The following is a 17,488-nucleotide window of genomic DNA, read 5'->3' on the forward strand; positions in this document are numbered from 1 at the left end:
AGCCGTTGAGTGTTCTCCGCTGATACAAACCAAGTTTCATTGGCGTACAGCAGCACAGATTTCACGTTCGAGTTGAAAGTTCGGATTTTGGTGCGTTGACTAATCTGATTGTTTTTCCATACATTTCGTAAACTCGCAAAGGCAGCCCTCGCTTTCTTGATCCATCGGCTGCCATTTGGCTACCAAGATATTGGAAGCTTTCAACATTCTACACTGCTTGCCCAGCTACGTAAAGCAGGAAGGGTTGACGGTGTTGACATCCAATGATTTGGTCTTGTTGACGTTGGTGGTGAGATCTGCCGCCGAGGAGCCATCGGCAAGATCATCAAGTTTACTCTGCATATCAGAGCGCCGTTGAGCTAAGAGAGCAACGTCATCAGCCAGTTAGAAGTCATTTTAGGTGCTTCATGGTGATGGGCTGCCACAGGCACCTACCAGGATCTCGTCCCGAATGGGATCGGACAAGACACCGTTGTGCAGTACTTTGCACGAAAATGTCCTGTACTGTGCTTCAATGAGGCTGATGATTTTCTCAGGGACACGCTTGCGCCTGAGGGCTCCCCACGTGTTTTCATGAGTGAGAGAGTCGAAAGCTTGGACGGTAGAGAGATTCTTGGCATTCCTTGATTTGTTCCAAGATTATACGAAGCGTGACAATATAGTCCACACAGGATCGTCCGCCACGGAATCCTGCTTGCTGCCGTCCGTCGGAGAGTTACGTCAATCTTCTCCTGTATCCGGTAAAGGATCACTTTGCAAAGGACTTTGAGAACGATGCACAGAAACATGATACCCCGCCAATTATCGCATACGGCAAGGTCACCCTTTTTGAGCACCTTTACTAAGAACGTCAAGATCATCATAGGAGATTTAAATGCTTAGGTAGGCCAGAAGGCCAGGAGGAATTCAGACCGACGATTGGAACGTTCAGCGCCCACCAGCAGATGAACGAAAACGGCCTACGACTCATTGACTTCGCCGGCTCCAAAAACATGGTCATACATAGCACCTTTTTCCAACACAGCCTCCCTTATCATTACACCTGGAGATCACCACAGCAGACGGAATCTCAAATTGACCATGTTCTGATTGACGAACGGCACTTCTCCGACATTATCGACGTCAGGACCTATCGTGGCGCCAACTTCAACTCCGACCACTATCTGGTGATGATCAAACTGCGCCCAAAACTTTCCATTCACCAACAATGTACGGTACCGGCGACCGCCACGGTACAACCTAGAGCGACTAAAACAATCGGATGTCGCCTCAGCATACGCGTAGAATCTCGAGGCCGCGTTGCCAGACGAAGGCGAGCTCGATGAGGCCCCTCTACAGTATGCGGCAGGAAAAAATGCGAAAGTGTTTTTCAACTTCAAACCTCATTTTCGTCCATTTGACATTAACCAATGTATGTTTCAATGTTCCATGATCTATAATAGGCTAGTTTTCTGAAAAGTTAATTAAAAAATTTCCCATTTTGGTCACTAACCTTTACAGGGCGGCGCCTGAAGATGAAGACAACCAGAATTTTCAAACCGCAGAAAATCGCACAGGTCGCTAAATTTCGCATCTGATAAAACAAAATTTTTGATTTTCTCTACAATATCATCAAATATATGTACTTATTTCATCTGGTATGTGAAACTACATGGCTCTGGATCAGTGTGGTCTGGTTGTTCATCGAATTTGAGCTAATTTTGATACTGTTATAGTCATTTTGTTTAATGACCATTGGGCGCGCAGTTTATTGATATCCGCTTATTAGGCCTACATTATCACATGTTAAACATCAAATATGTTCATTTTTATTTTTCAGTGCTAGAATATAGACAATGACTGATACACTGTCATGAAAAAATAGTCATATATATCCCATATTTAGCGTGTAATAGTGCCTTGAACTTTTCGCATTTTTTCCTGCCGCACCCTGTAGAAGACTGCTGGAGTACAGTAAAAGCAGCCATCAACGACGCAGCCGAGAGTACGTGGAACGAAATCGATGAAACGAATAGTTCGACGAAGAGTGCAGAACGGTTTTAGAGGAGAAGAACGCAGTGCGGGCGGAAATGCTGCAGCAAGGGACCCGACTAAACGTGAAACGTTACAAACAGAAGCGGAAACATCAGACCCGTTTTTTTCGGGAGAAAAAGCGCTGCCTGGAAGAAGCGGAGTGCGAAGAAATGGAACTGCTGTGCCGTTCCCAAGAAACACGGAAATTCTATTAGAAGCTCAACGCATCCCGCAACGGCTTCGTGCCGCGAGCTGAAATTTGCAAGGATAAGGACGGAGGCCTCTTGAAGGACGGACGTGAGGTGATCGAATGGTGGAAACAGCACTTCGATCAGCACCTGAATGGCGTGGAGAACGTAGGCACGGAAGACCACGGCAACTGAATTAGCATATGTAGGTTTTTCTGGCTCCTGCTAGTTTTTCCCTACATTTTAGTTATTTTAGTTATTTTAATTTAGTCATTTGAATACTGTAGCCACACTCGTTATCACGAATTAAGTAAATATTTAGTTGTTTTTTGTAGTCTTAATTTTTTTTACTGCTATGTGAATCCCTTCAAAGGAACTAAGTTCCACTGGGATTTCACTTTATTAGTATTACTTATCTCCGCGAATATTACCTTTTTCTTTAGCAAGTGTCCATTACCAGGGGGCTCAATGTGAGAGCTCTTTGGTATGGGGGTCAGTGGGAAGTTTAAAAAAAAAAAAAAAAAAAAAAAAAAAAAACTGAGGAAATGACGATGCCAGAGCAGCGAAAGACGGAAATGAACCAACTCCCACGCTGAGGGAAGTTAAGGATGCCATTCATCAGCTTCAGAAATACCGTGAATAGTGCACAGAGCTATGGAAAATCATGGACGAAAACGGCTTTCCTGGGAAGCTGACAAGACTGATTGAAGCAACGATGGACGGTGTGCAAAACTTTCGCCGGGGACTGCGACAAGGTGATAGACTCTCATGCCTACTCTTCAACATCGCAATGGAAGGCGTGATGCGACGATCCGGACTCTACAACCGGGAACCGATTTTCACAAAATCCGGTCAATTTGTGTGCTTTGCGGACGACATGGACATTATTGCCAGAATATTTGGAACGGTGGCAAAGCTGTGCACCTACCTGAAACGCGAAGCAACAAAGGTCGGACTGGTGGTGAAAGCCTAAAAAACAAAGTATATGGTGGTAGGAAGAACCGAACATGACCGGATCCGTCTGGGTAGTAATGGTACGATAGACGGGGATACGTCTACCTCGGATCCTTACTGACGGTTGACAACAACGTGAGTCGTGATATTCGAAGGCGAATCATCAGTGGAAGTCGAGCCTACTACGGGCTCCAAAAGAAGCTGCGGTCTAAAAACCCACGCACCAAATGCACCATGCACAAAACGCTAATAAGATCGGTGGTCCTCTACGGACACGTGACATGGACCATGCTCGAGGAGGACCTGCAAGCACTCGGAGCTTTCGAGCGATGCGTCCTAAGGACGATTTTCGGCGGTGTGCAGGAGAACGGTGTGTGGCGAAGAAGGATCAACCACGAGCTCGCTGCACTTTACGGCGAACCCAGCATCCAGAAGGTGACACAAAGCCGGAAGGATACGATGGGCAGCGCATGTTGCAAGAATGCCGGATAACAACCCTGCAAAGTTGATGTTCGCAACAGATACGGTTGGCACAAGAAGGCGTGAAGTGCACAGAGCACGATGGGTGGATCAGGTGGAGCGTGACTTGGCGAGCATCGGGCGTGACCGAGAATGGAAAACGGCAGCCACGCCCAACTAACATTTAGGTACCGGCCAGAGTGGACGAGCAACGCGGCGCGGCAGCTTCTATGCCACGAAGTCATAGCTCTTTTCTCGGCTCCTATGTAACCACTAACTGAATAAAATCTTGAGAATGCGATTTTCAGCCTTTTCACAGTTGTTAAATAATAGGTATATGGCATCCCCAAATTAATTAAATATAATTAGGTTATGGATACCGTGACGCAATACATGTGGCACTGGAATTATCGCTTTTAAACGATCGATCAAAAAACGATCAAATCTGACTATACATGTCAATGGTTGCTCCTCCGTGATTGATCTGAGCTGATACCAATTGCACTGAGATCCAAATGAATAAGGGCTGGGACACTCCACTTATTCTCAAAGTGCAATTTTAGCAGCTCATACATTTTGGATCAATAACGGCGCCGGCCACGTCCTTATAGTCAGTTGGGAAGGGAAAGGAATGTTAGAGTGTGCTGGTTGTTGCTACTAAAGACCGAGAGCACCTCTGCATCCCCACAACCAGCACGGACTGGGATATTTGTTAGACGGAAAGGATGGGAGATCTGGGAGTCACCGTTGGGTCGGTGATGCGATCCATGGATAAGGGTTATTTATACACCCTCATTCTTGTTTACGGACGTATCCACTTTCGAACGTTTTTGGTTCGATCGAATCAGTAGGCCATTTGATTTTGCTGGCGTGAACGGGAATGCGAACGATTTTCGTTCGAAAGTGGATTCGATCGAAAACAAGAATGAGGGTGATAGTGTTCGTAAGGTGATAGATTGAGTGGTGAATAAGGTGAATAAGGTCAAGCGGCATAGCACGCTTTGGTTGCATAACTTGTAGGCGTTATTACATTGTGCTGTGAGTGGAAGTTGGAAGGAAGGGAAACGACTTTTTTTTTCAATTCGTTTCTGGTTCTAGCGATGGCCATGAACATACATGAGTTGTATATGTAGAGAAGAGAGAGAGAGAGAAAGTGGATAGAAAGACACAAAGTAGGATGAAAGGGACGGACCAGGGATTGAACCCATGACCTTCTACATACGAATCAGAAGCGGTAGCCACTAGACCACCAAGCCCGTCAGCACTGGAATTATCGCTTTTAAAATTGAATAATTAAAGTACCTTCCGCTACTTGGAATCGAACTCCCGACCCCCGTATCCACTGGTCCCGATGATGTCCTCGCTGCCACACTGCTATATGTATGTAGCACGTTTTGTTTTACTCCAGACAAGGCTTCATAATTGTACCACAAGAAACCTTACCCAACTTCATCTTGCTGCAAAAGCTTGTGAAACGTCAAACGCAATTATGTTTACATTGATTAAGCTGTGTGGATGCGCTAACAGATTCTTCGTCACAGCTTCTAGCTGAAAGAATGTTCTTTAAACAGCTACGAAGTGCTGCTGCTTTGTGTATTTGGCAACATTACAGAGCATACTGTATAAAAGCAGCTGTTTTATTGGTTGGGACTTGTTTAATTCTTGACTTTAGAGCACTGAGTCTAGTCGTCAGATCACGCTTAAATAATGCTTAAAACCCGCGAACGTACTTAGACGGATTGTTCACTGAATTTATTGCTCTTAGGTTCACAATAGTACACTTTGTGCGACACTGTATTAAATAGGGGAATAATGTGTACTGTATGGCTTGGTGCTTTATTTTAGACTGAAGTAATATAATTTTTTAAATCGATCTCTGACCGAATGCGATGTTTTCTTGACTCTTCGTTCGCTACCTGCACTCGGCCTGCTGTCGATAGTGAAATGATCGTACAGAGAAGATTTGATGGAAAGGCCTAATAATTTATGGTAGATAGAAGGGTACAACTATTGGACATCTGCTCGGACGCAAATTCTCGAGTTAGTGGTCTTGTAGCGGAGGTGGATAAATATACATGATAACAATTCTAAAGCGATCGCAGACCGGCGCGAACAGGACTCTTATTCGATTTGCATATCTTCCGGCAAATCTTCCGGGGTTGGATTAAAGTGCAATAAAAGCAACCTAAATGAGCTTCTTTTTTATTCAGCGTTCACTGCTTCAATTCGCCTATTACACAGCAGAAGGCAAAAAAGCTTATAGCGCTGAAAATGTTAGTTGGGCGGACCGTGTATTATGGAGAAATATTGTTGATTCAGTTTTATCTTGAATTTGATGTAATGCTAAATAAATGAAATAAATGAACGACAAGCTCGTTCACGCGTTGTAAAGGTCCTTTATTAAGTTCAATTCTTGGAGAGTCGACTGTTATATTCTTTTTCTGGGTTCCTTTGAATTGCAGACAGATTAGAATAAACGGAAGTGTTGTGGACATTGTGATATTAAAAAATATGAAAGGAAACTCACAGCCCAAATGTAATAGAAAACATTCTATTTCATGACACAATATTACTGTAAAACCTTACGCTAATACAAAAAGTACAAACAACAGATTTCGTTACTGTTTAACCGTCATATAACGAGAAGTACATGTGGGTATGGATCCCCTAATCCAGACATTAATGACCAGAACGACAAACAAGCTAAAATGGCTTTGTTGAAGCATTATATCGAACGAGTTTGCACACGATGCGCACCGTTTTATGACTTTTGATTTCTCTGTCGACTAACTGTCCGATCTGTTGCTGCATAAGTGTTCTATTTCTAGTTTTTTTTGTTGCATTTGTGTATGTTTTCCATAGAGTTTTTTGTTTCGTTTTTTTTTTGAACCGGTATTCGGCGTACATCATCAGTTGGAATAAATATTTATAATTTGTTTCTGCTTAAGTATAGTCACTTAAGTAAAATGTTGCTTTTAAAAGTCAATTTCATGTAGTTGAAATTATAAGTACGTTTCAACAAATGAATCATTGATATAAAACTGTCTGAGGGTTCCTACGATATCACGTTTGTTCGTGTAGAACAGTAGAAGAGAGGGAAAAACTGTAGTAGTGGAGTTGAACAGGAGGAAATGAGTGAAAGTTTTAAAGCATTGGAAGGATTGTGGAAAGAAAGCGTAAATGCGGTTTACCAAACCTCACATTTTTGTGCTGGATTCATTGGTGATCCTACTGGGCAGTTGAAATCTTTCGAGAACTCGACCATATTGCTCATGGGTCCAAGTACTCGGAACTGGCCTGGCGAATGTACTCCGGTAGTGATTCGCATCTTCATGGTTTCTGGCCGGTAAACCGAGCACCAGGTTTGGGCAGCAGACAACCAGAACATTTGTTCCGGTGTAAGATCGAGTCCGGGCAGGCGTGGTTCGGGACCATGCTTCTCAGCCCATTGTTTGTATGCGTAATATGCTTCCTTGATGCCACCGTTGTCCGCAATGTTCTCGCCTTGGGTATTGATACCGTTGAGGTTGAGCTTCACATTTGGCTCAGTGTAGTTGCCGTATTGTTCGATGATGCAGCGGGCCTTCTCCAGGTACGCCTTCTTGGTATCGGATTGCCACCAGTCTACAAGGTTTCCGTTCTTGTCGAACTGTCGTCCCTGGTCGTCGAAACCGTGCGTAATCTCGTGACCAATAACGAAACCAATTGCTCCATAGTTCATGTACTTTGGTCGTTCGTATGAGAAGAATTGACCCTGCAGAATACCGGCCGGGAACTCTGTAGAGGGAATGAGGTATCAACAACATTTCAACGCTGGAAAAACTTACTTTAAAATACTTACGAATACTGTTTTCGATGGAGGAGTAGAAAGCGTTAACAACAGCTGGTCTAGAATGGGTGATCCAGTCGGTCTTGTTAACAGCCTGTCGTAGCTTCTTGAATGCCTTGGTTGTTCCAAACTGGTTCATGTAGAGAATTGTGTTCAGGTAGTTGTCCTCCGGTTGGAATTTCAAGTCTTTGTAATAATCGGCAATTTTATTGTTATCCATAAGCTCATCTGGATATCCGATATGCGTTACCATAGAATCGACCTTGTCAAGAGCAGATTTCCGGGTTATTTCATCCATCCAATCGACCTTCTTCAAAATGTCCACAAATACGCTCTTGATGCCGTTCACCATGTCCAGAGCCGCACGTTTGGAATCTTCCTTGAAGTACTTCCGGATATAGAGAGCTCCCACAGAAATTGGTAGACTGCCCGAAGTGATATCAACGCATTCCTTCCAGCGAGGTTCTTGTTCCTGTTTACCGCTCAGAGCCGTACTGTACTGCAGCTGTCGCTTTCGCAGGTTTTCCGTGAGGAAAAATGAGGAGAATCCACTGATACGCCACATCACGTAATTGGCCATGGTTCGCTTAGGCGTATTCTGCAACAATGGACCCAACTGCTCCATGAAGGTCGGAACGCTGACGATGATGACTTCGTTCTCGTCGATCTCGATTCCCGTGTCCTTCAGAATCACGTTGAAGTATTCAACCCAGTCGGTGTACGGGAATTTGTGCTGGAAGTCCTTGACTGTCATGGGATTGTACAGAGCGGTGGCATTACGACGTTTCTCGTTGGGCAGCGAAATGTTGGCCAGAGCGATTTCAAAGTTCAGCGAGTCCATGAGTTCCCGTTTGGCGCGTTCCTCATCTGCACCCAACAAAACCGCCATGTCCACCATGTAGCTGTAGTAGGCCGACACGATAGCGTTGTCCATGCCCTTGACCAGATACTCACGGCTGATGCCCAGGGCAGCTTGATCCGTCTGCAAGCAAATGTAATGTAGCGTGAGGAAAAAATGTTATTCAAAAGACAATTACACCGTCTTCGACCTTACGGCCTCTACAGACTGAACAGTACGAACATTCGACAACGGACAACACATATAACACCCAGTGGCCCAGTGGAGAATTTTCCCGTTTTGACGAAAAGTTTTCCCCGACTGGAGCGGGAATCGAACCCACACTCCGAGGCTTACGAGACACCTAAACGACTGACGCCGCTAACCGCTCGGCCACGAAGCCCACAAAAATTTTATTAATGTTAATGTTATTAATTGATTGAAAAATGTTCCGTCTCTATTATTGCAGATTTATTCACTGAACAATACTTACATCGATTATCCTACGAGTAGAATTCTTCAAATCGGTTCCGACCGAAAAATCGAAGAAATAATCGGTACTGTAGCCCTTCATGCGGAAGTCTTTCACCGATTTCGTCCAGGACCACGAAGAATCCGCATTCCAGCTGTCACCCTTCAGGACGGGGTATCCGCCCAACGAGTCCAGGATTTCCAACAGGGGCTTGATGCCTTTCTCCTCGATTCTCGCTGGAAAATTATAATCCTTTAATACAAGAATTCTCAAACTGAACGACGACCCAGCTCAACTCACTTTTGTTCATGCACAGCTTGTACATGTTCTTGGCCAACTTGAACGGCGTGGCCTCATCCTCGTGGATGTCCTCACTGACGAGCGACCGGAGCTGCTCCTGCAGCCGGTCTCCAATAACCGAGAAGGTATTGACCGAGACCTTCTCGTCCGGGATGTTGGTTTCCTTGAGGAACCTACCGCAGGCGTAGTTGTAGAAATCGTCACACGGCTCCACGCTGGAATCCATTTGGTCCAACGCCTTCGATGCTGTTGGCATACAAACATATTTGAAATTAATATGAGCTCTACTATCGTTGAAATTGATCCACACTGACCTGAATGGATGCATCCTGGCGAGAGGCAGAGATTGTCGTGTTCCTTGGAAGCGACTTTCATATTTTTACCCCGCCGAGAACCGGTCAGAGCCATTGGCGACTGGGAAGAACCGTTATCCGCTGCAATGGGAACGCAAGAGAGAAGGAAAGGATTAATCGAGGGCGTAAATTTGTTCGGATGACCGTGTGAAACGCATTAAATATCTCCGTGTATAATGGGAAGAAAGCTCGAACGATATTGTTTGACTTTCACAGCTTCTTCCAATCCATTTAATACGGGACATATGCTGAGGAGGTGGCCGAGGTACGTTTGTGCAAATCGAATTTGCATTTTTGTATAGAATAAGCCGGCTGAAGACAGGAGTCGTGACTGAACCATCGATAATATATACCCGTAAAGCACCTCCGCAGGAAATCAACTTCCTACTCAATCATATCAGCGCAAATAGGCTGTCTTCTTGAAAACGCAAGCAAAGTGGTCTATTTCAGAGAGTTGTGGGATATTTCTTCAATATGTAGAATTACGTTCAAAAGTCTTCAAATGGTTGACCTTTGACAATATTATCATTTGTAATCAACTCATGTGGTCGCAACACCGGAGGCGAGGCCTCTCAAAATAAATTAATTCGGATAAATTCGACACAGTTCATCCTACTTTCACATATTCAGGTGAACATTAGTGCATTAGGCTGAGAAAAAGTTGCAATTTGACCGATTTTAAAGAGGTTCGCCCCCTACTACGTCTCAAGTTGGCGCCTATGGTTCAATACTTTTCTCGGATATTCAACGTCGTCCAAACTATTCTGAAGTTTAGTCGTTAACATCTACAGCCAGTTCATTAGTGATTTTTGCTGTGAAGTCTAGGGTTACGTGACCCTCATTGGAATTGCATGAATCATTCCGAAGATCTTTTGGGATATTCTAGACTCTAGAATATCCCAGACCAATAACCTACTCCGAAGAATAAAAGTTGAAGTCTACAATCGTAGCAGCAGTCATATCCGCTTTACAGAGTAACCATGTCTATGGTTACTGGACATGTTTGAAGACTGATATACTATATTTTTTGGGGCATTTTGAGTCGTTCAAATTATCCTGAAGATTTTTCCTTGATATCTACAGGTGCTGCAGTAGTTATGTATGTGTACTATGAACTGTAAAAACTATTCCAGAGTTCTTTTTAATGTAAATTTGTCAATGCTAATAAGTTAATACTTGCTGATCCTACATAGGCTTTTAAATACATAATTGAATTCTCATGAAAACACATAACACTCTATACAGCGGAAATAAAAGTTATCTATGCCCTGGTTTTAAATATTATAGTCTGTCTAAAGTAACGCATAGGTCTCGAACTTGTTCAATTCGTTGCAGCAGTACTCCATCCAGTTGGTAGTTGAATATCACAGGTCTGAGCTTCTGAAGAAAGGAAATGACCAAACATTTCTCTACGCTTAGTGTTAGAAAGCTCCGAGAGCATCATGCTTGAAAATTGCTAATTTGATTTTAGAGTTTCAAACATTCGACAAACGATTTGATCACCATGAGGATTTTAACGTCATCGTGGCATCACGGTGGCAGAAGTACAGCAATTTCGTTGATAAAAATAAAAAAAGAGCAAAGGATCGAGATCACTTCCCTGAGGAACTCCAGAAGTATTACTGTATTAGTAATCTCCGATTTTTCTGAGCCAATTTTTACACACATCGTCCGTTCCGTAGGGTAGGATCTGAACCAGCAGACCAACGGTGTCGACGGTTCGAGCCTCCTAAGTAAGATGCCATGGTCAACCCGATTAAACGCAGCCTTCAGATCGGTGTAAACAGCATCTAATTGATATCCGGAGTCCATGCTTTTAAGGAAACTTGAAAAAAAGTTCACCAAGTTAGTAGAAACTGGACGTTTAGAAAAAAAGCCGTGTTGGTCCGTCGAAATGTAGTTTCAACAGGAGAAGAAAAACGCATCGTTAATGATTATTTCAAAAAATGTCGAAGTAGAGCATAACGAGGTAATATCGCGATAGTTCTCAATGTTAGACTTATCTCCTTTCTTGTGAACAGGGAACAGCTCTGACAGTTTCCAGGCAGTCGGGAATTTACGTTTCTGTAAGGATGCATTGAACAGTAGAACAAGCGGCCTAATGAAAGCATTGGAACATTTCTTCAATACGCAGGATGGAATCTGATCCGGCCCGGCGGAATAGGAGAGTTTTGTCTTATCAATGGCGGAATTGTCTTGATTATCGGAGATTCTGAACAGGTAAAAGTCGATAACATCACCAATCTGTCTTAACCCCGAGATCAATTTTCGGCCAAAATCTTAATATAGGTATTGCTTTTTTCACTGAAAATTTTCGTTGCTTCGCTGAGTTACACGACGTTTTGTCCCAGTGAAGGCTTACGCGATACAACAAATCGCTAGATTGCACACTAACACGACAAAAAATCTATCAACAAACACTTAACTGACAGTGAAATGCTCTATTGCATGACAACAATCGACTCACACACCCAACGAATGACCGCCATCAAATATCAGGATTGCCAACTGTTTGGCGACTGCTGTCATATTTCTTTGTCGCCGGATGTGGCGCTGGGTCTTCGGCGCGGAAACCCAAAGGTGGGAATAAAATTTTGGGGCTTGCGCGCAATACATATAAAAATGCAGTGGCGTACGTGGGTTTGCGCATAACTCGCAGAAGGAACGCCCGATTTGGGTCGTTTTTGTTTTGTTTTGTAAGTTTTCACCCAAGGAAGGTTTATGAGGCAAAAAAACATTGTTACAAGTTTTATTTTTGTGTTACGTGTTTTATTTTAGCCTGTTAGTATTTCTCTAAGAGAAATGCACATTTATAGTGCTCTGAAGCAGGGATGCCAGATGATTTTTTGTAAAATCTATCACTCTTTGCAAAAATCTGTATCTCATACAAAATTTGGGGGAAAAATCTGTATCCCATACAAAAATAAAATGGCCCATCTAGTTTAAAAATCTGTATTTCAAATTGTAGATGTCTCATATTAAAATTTGATTCAGAGAGCCCCCTTAGGATTATAAATTCCTAGACAAAACTAAAGCTATGAAAGCAGCTAATGCTGCGAACGAAAGGCAACCTGCCAGAGAAAATACGATTACAGGATTGTCTGGTGGACCAACAATATTAATGAAACCTCGTCATCCTGTCATCGGAAATTGTTATCCATTAGGGTAACAGGGCAAAATTTATGTTCTGTGTTGTATATGTCCATATGTGATGTCCTCTTTCATTACACATTTGTAGTGTTCCACTACAATGTCATGTTTTAAAGTGCAATTGAGCTTTTTTTAAATCGATTTTTCATACATTTTGAACGGAGACTTGGACTTTGAACGTTAAAAAACGCAGTAGGCAAGACAAAGTTTGCCAGGGACAGCTAATCTATGCAGTGGCATACGTGGGACCGCGCATAACTTGCGAATGGATGGTCCGATTTGGGTCGTTTAAGTTTTGTTCTGTTAGTTTTCACCCAAAGAAGGTTTATGAGGCAAAAAACATAGGAAAATTGAGAGTTTTTGAACATCGGGTTTTCATACTTTTTGAACAGGGACATAGGCTTGGCTAGGGACTTGAAACGTCAAAAAATGCAGTAGGCAAGACAAAGTTTGCCGGGGGACAGCTAGTTGTATATAGAATTAAAATTTTGGATGAAACTTATATAGTAATGACAGAGGTTCGAAAAATCATTAAAGGGATTTTTTTTTAGAAATTTTTGGTGGAATTCTGTGGATTTTTAGATTATTCCACGGAAAAAGCTTTGCACAAACTCTGAATAGAATATTAATCATACAAAGTTTCTAGCGAAACTAAACAAACAAAACATGCAGGCTTTTCTTGATTCATTATGGAAGAGTTCAGAATGATGGAATTGACAAAATTTTTTTTTTGCTAAAACTGATAAAATTATCCTGAAAATACGGAAACTTCTGTAGTCAAATTTCCCTTTGATTTTCAATCGGAGCACTCGTTAAGAGGGGCGTTGTGGGCTTCTTGGTAGAATTTCTCGAGGGTTTTTACCCGTTCCTGCATACTTTTTGAGTTCGTATACGACGTTTATAGAAAAAGTTATTATTTATAGACTGTTTCAGAAATTATAAATACAGTTTGTTTGTTAAATAAAATGAACGGTTTTGATGATTTCTACTAACTTCTTTCAGAATACAGCATATTGTGCTCCACATTATTGTATTCCCTTTCAACTGTCATGATATTTTGAAGAACAGTAGAGTTTTTTTAACAATCAACTTAATTCTCCAAATTTGCATTTGTACAAAGGTATTTTTTTAAAGATTTCCAGATTATTTACCACTAAAGACCAAACATAATCTAGCCTTTTAGCGTACTTGCTTTGTCCACAAGTTGTCTAAACAATGCTTTAATCAAAAGGTGAAAAAACGATGAAAGCAGTTCTACAATATTTTTTTCTGAGACCAAGTTTCTTTTTTTAAGGTTTTCTACGGAACTACTGCAATGTTTCTTAGCTTTTCTGAACACATTTGATTTAAACTTTTTCAGATGGCAAAGTTTGTCATGCCATAAAAACGAATTCAGTAAGCAGTAATTAAGACATTCGTTTGCTTAACGTCTGTTGCTACTGGTGTTGTTGAATAATTTGGAACAATTGAAATGGCCCGTAATGATGTTTCTTTGTCAAATATTTCAATGAAAATTAGTTTTACCAATAGAAAAATATCTTTTCTTATCGATACAGTAACTCTCATTGTGTTTGCAAAATCAATACCGTAAACTGGGGTGTAGTTGATCAGTGGGGTGAACCTGTTCACTCAATTATTCGCGGATATCGACTTTCAAGGAAGCAATAATTTTATTTTAACTATTTGCAATCCAATGACGTAACATTAAAATGGAATGGTAACATCCTTGAAAGTCGACATCCGTGGGTAATTGAGTGATCAAGTTCACCCCACTGATCAACTACACCCCAGTTTACGGTACTTTATTTGTGAGATTTTTTTTCTATTATGCTAAATTTGTTAGCACTTTGTGCAACTTAAAATTTGGATCATCTAGTTTACAGATGGGGACGCATGGTAGCTCATTTTTTTTTTACTGAGTGCTCGAATGGAAAGCACGTGTACGTACATTAATGTGGGTCATCGGAACCGTTTTATCATAATATCAAAGCTTTTTTGGTTCAGTTTCGGGTCCTGAGTTGAGTTGAGTTGAGTTTGAGCACGATCGGTTGCGTCTACACTTTGCGCATTACAATTGAAATTTGTATGGGATATTGTATGGGAAAACATACATTTTTGCATTTTTGTCATAAGTTGAAAAAGTTTGTCTGAAACTTTTTAACCGATACTGTAAAATGATAGCCTAGGATGTTCTGAAAAACTTTGTTGAAGATCGCAAAGCGATCCGATGTTTGTGAAAATGGTTATATGTAATCAACGAATCGCACGCATGTGTTTATGTTTTAACATGTAAAGGAAAAGAAATAAGAATAGCAACAAAATTATACTGTTTCGCCAAGCAATGCCAACGCTATAACTTTTTTCATAAGCATCAGATCACTTCGCGGTCTTCGACAAAGTTTTTCAGGACACCCTAGACTATGTTTTCACTTTATCGGTTACATGGTTTTAGAAAAAATCGAGCTTGTTATGAGAGAAATGCTCAAACATGTGTTTTCCCATGTAAAACCCCATACAAACTCCAAACGCGATGCGCATAACGTAGACATAACCGATCGTGCCCAAATTTTGCACACTTATTTGGGTCCTGAAATGGTATCAAAAAAACTTTGATCTGATGGGATATCATTGAATTTTTCATTTTTCCATACGATGACCCACTCTAACGTACAGGGGATGGCCAAAATGTTTGGGATAGGCAACTTTTTTCTCCCCTCAAAAAAATTCAACATGCTGTAACTTTTCATAGAGTGCATCAAAAAATCTCAAATTTTGACTGTTTGTCAACCTATTATATGCGCATCATTGGTACAAATTTGGGCTCGATTGATTAATTTTTCGCAAAGTTAGAACCGTTCGGGTAAAACACTATTTTTTAGACAACTAATTTTTGTACTGTCATATCTCGGAAATCAGTGAACCGAATTGCATAAATTTTGTAACGTTTATTAACAATATATTGATACCTAATACGACGTTATAAAATGTAATATTTTTTCTCGGCGAATTAAGTTATACCGGGTTGAAATTTTCACCGATATAGATGAAAATAAGTCAAATTTACAATATCACACAAAAATTATTAAATGTGTTCTTTCTTCAATTTAAATAGGCTCTAATATATCTGATTAGAAAGAATTTGAGAACAGAAGTGGAAAATCTTTGGATATCAACACTAAAATTTATTGACATTGATGTAAAAAAAAAATATTTTTTCGAGAAAAATCCAAAAAGTGTCAATCCATGATAACTTTTTTCAATATTCAAAAAGTATCTATGTTTTAATAGTTTGTGAAGCATTTACATAGTGTTAGTGTACGTTCAAAATTTCATTCAATTCGGTTCACTGGTTCCTGGGATATGACAGCTCAAAAATGAGTTGTCTAAAAAATAGTGTTTTACCCGAACGGTTCTAACTTTGCGAAATATTAATCAATCGAGCCCAAATTTGTACCAATGATGCACATATAGTAGGTTGACAAACAGTCAAAATTTGAGATTTTTTGATGCGCTCTATGAAAAGTTATAGCATGTTGAACTTTTTTGTGAGAGCAAAAAAGTTGCCTATCCCAAACATTTTGGCCATCCCCTGTACATACATATCTATAGATAAATGTGTTTTCCAATGAGAAAGTTGATGATCGGTGTGAGCGGGCAAGACATTTCAAATTTAATTCTGTATTATATTATGGAGACGCATGGTAGCCAAAAGTTTTACTGAGTACTTTGATGGGAAACACGTGTAAAAGAGTTTTTTAATGGTGATTGACCAGTTACTCACATTCATGTATCCGATCGCTCAACAGCACCGAAACGAGTGAGATTAGTAGAGCTACGACTGCAATTCCGCATACGATGCTAACCAATGTGAGAGTTTTTTCGAGCGCTGTCCGGCGCCTCCACCAGCTGGGATTTCTGTAAAAAAGACAAAAAGGAAAAGTTGATCAGTAAGAGAAAATAATATAAGGTTTGCTAAACAATTAGAATATAAGTTTTTATTTAGAACAACAATACGCCATTCAAAAAGACAGCAAATAATTGCGAGAGCAAAACCGACACTGTTGGGGTTCGTCATCCGCACCCCGGAGGTAAACAACTTTCCTTGCCGTTCCGTGAGCGTAGTATTGTTCCCATTGATTACAGCAGGGACACGGGCGGTGCCGGCTTTGCATGATCCGTATAACTTTGTTTACACTGATAACGAGGCTAAATGCTGCCATTTAAGCGCCTATTAATGAACGATTGATAGAGACAACGGCGTGTGTGAGTTGAGTATTGCTCCGCAGCGCGCCTTAATGGTGTTGACTGTTGATAAACTTAGCGCTGACCTCTTACTACGGGCTGAGAATATGCGTACCCACCTCGCACTATCAGTACCAAGTGGCGTCCGCGATCGCGAGCATTAGACAGCGTGATGCCACAGCTGCAGAAAAATGCGCTGATTTCTTACATTTTTTTTCTTCTCTGCCATGTGCACATGCAAGAAGGGCTTGACCGTGAAAGGCGCGGAACTCACTCGAGGCTGCAGAGGAGTTGCATCGGTTAAAAAAGTGCTGCTTGGGTGCTAGTCAGCATTCTCAATGACATGTGCTGTAATCGACTTGTACGTACGCATATTCTTTGTTTTTCTGAGTTGCGTACACGGCGTGAACATTTTAGCGATCAAGTGTTAATTTTAATAAAAAATGTACCGTTGAATGGGGTGACGTTGGCTAGTGCGTTCAATATCTCATAACTATAAATAAGCCTAGCTTATTCCATGTTTTGTATACCAATTTCACACCTTTCATCCAATAAGCATCTATCAAAGTTTTCCCATTCTACGGTACACGCTTTTCCAATTCCTTTTGAAATTGATAAAAAAAAACTTCTGAGTACATGAAACAACTTGGTACATTTCGCACACAATTCGATCACTCCTATCATATTAAC

General features: G+C 41.3%; 1 protein-coding gene across 10 annotated transcripts in view; it reads right to left on the reverse strand.

Moving 5' to 3' along the window:
- Positions 1 to 6,149: 6,149 nt before the first annotated feature.
- Positions 6,150 to 17,488, reverse strand: part of LOC109621300 (neprilysin-2) — a 139,530-nt gene continuing 128,191 nt past the window's right edge. For all 10 annotated transcript variants that reach the window (XM_020076258.3, XM_062859008.1, XM_062859007.1 and 7 more), the window contains 6 exons: positions 16,338 to 16,471; positions 9,368 to 9,487; positions 9,054 to 9,299; positions 8,775 to 8,989; positions 7,456 to 8,425; positions 6,150 to 7,391 (listed from right to left, as the gene is read on the reverse strand). In XM_020076258.3, coding sequence (XP_019931817.3) covers positions 6,802 to 7,391; positions 7,456 to 8,425; positions 8,775 to 8,989; positions 9,054 to 9,299; positions 9,368 to 9,487; positions 16,338 to 16,471 — 2,275 coding nt within the window. In that variant the 3' untranslated portion in view covers positions 6,150 to 6,801. The remainder of the gene's footprint in view (positions 7,392 to 7,455; positions 8,426 to 8,774; positions 8,990 to 9,053; positions 9,300 to 9,367; positions 9,488 to 16,337; positions 16,472 to 17,488) is intronic.

The sequence above is a fragment of the Aedes albopictus genome, chromosome 3 (genome assembly GCF_035046485.1).
Source record: "Aedes albopictus strain Foshan chromosome 3, AalbF5, whole genome shotgun sequence".
Classification (NCBI taxonomy): domain Eukaryota; kingdom Metazoa; phylum Arthropoda; class Insecta; order Diptera; family Culicidae; genus Aedes; species Aedes albopictus.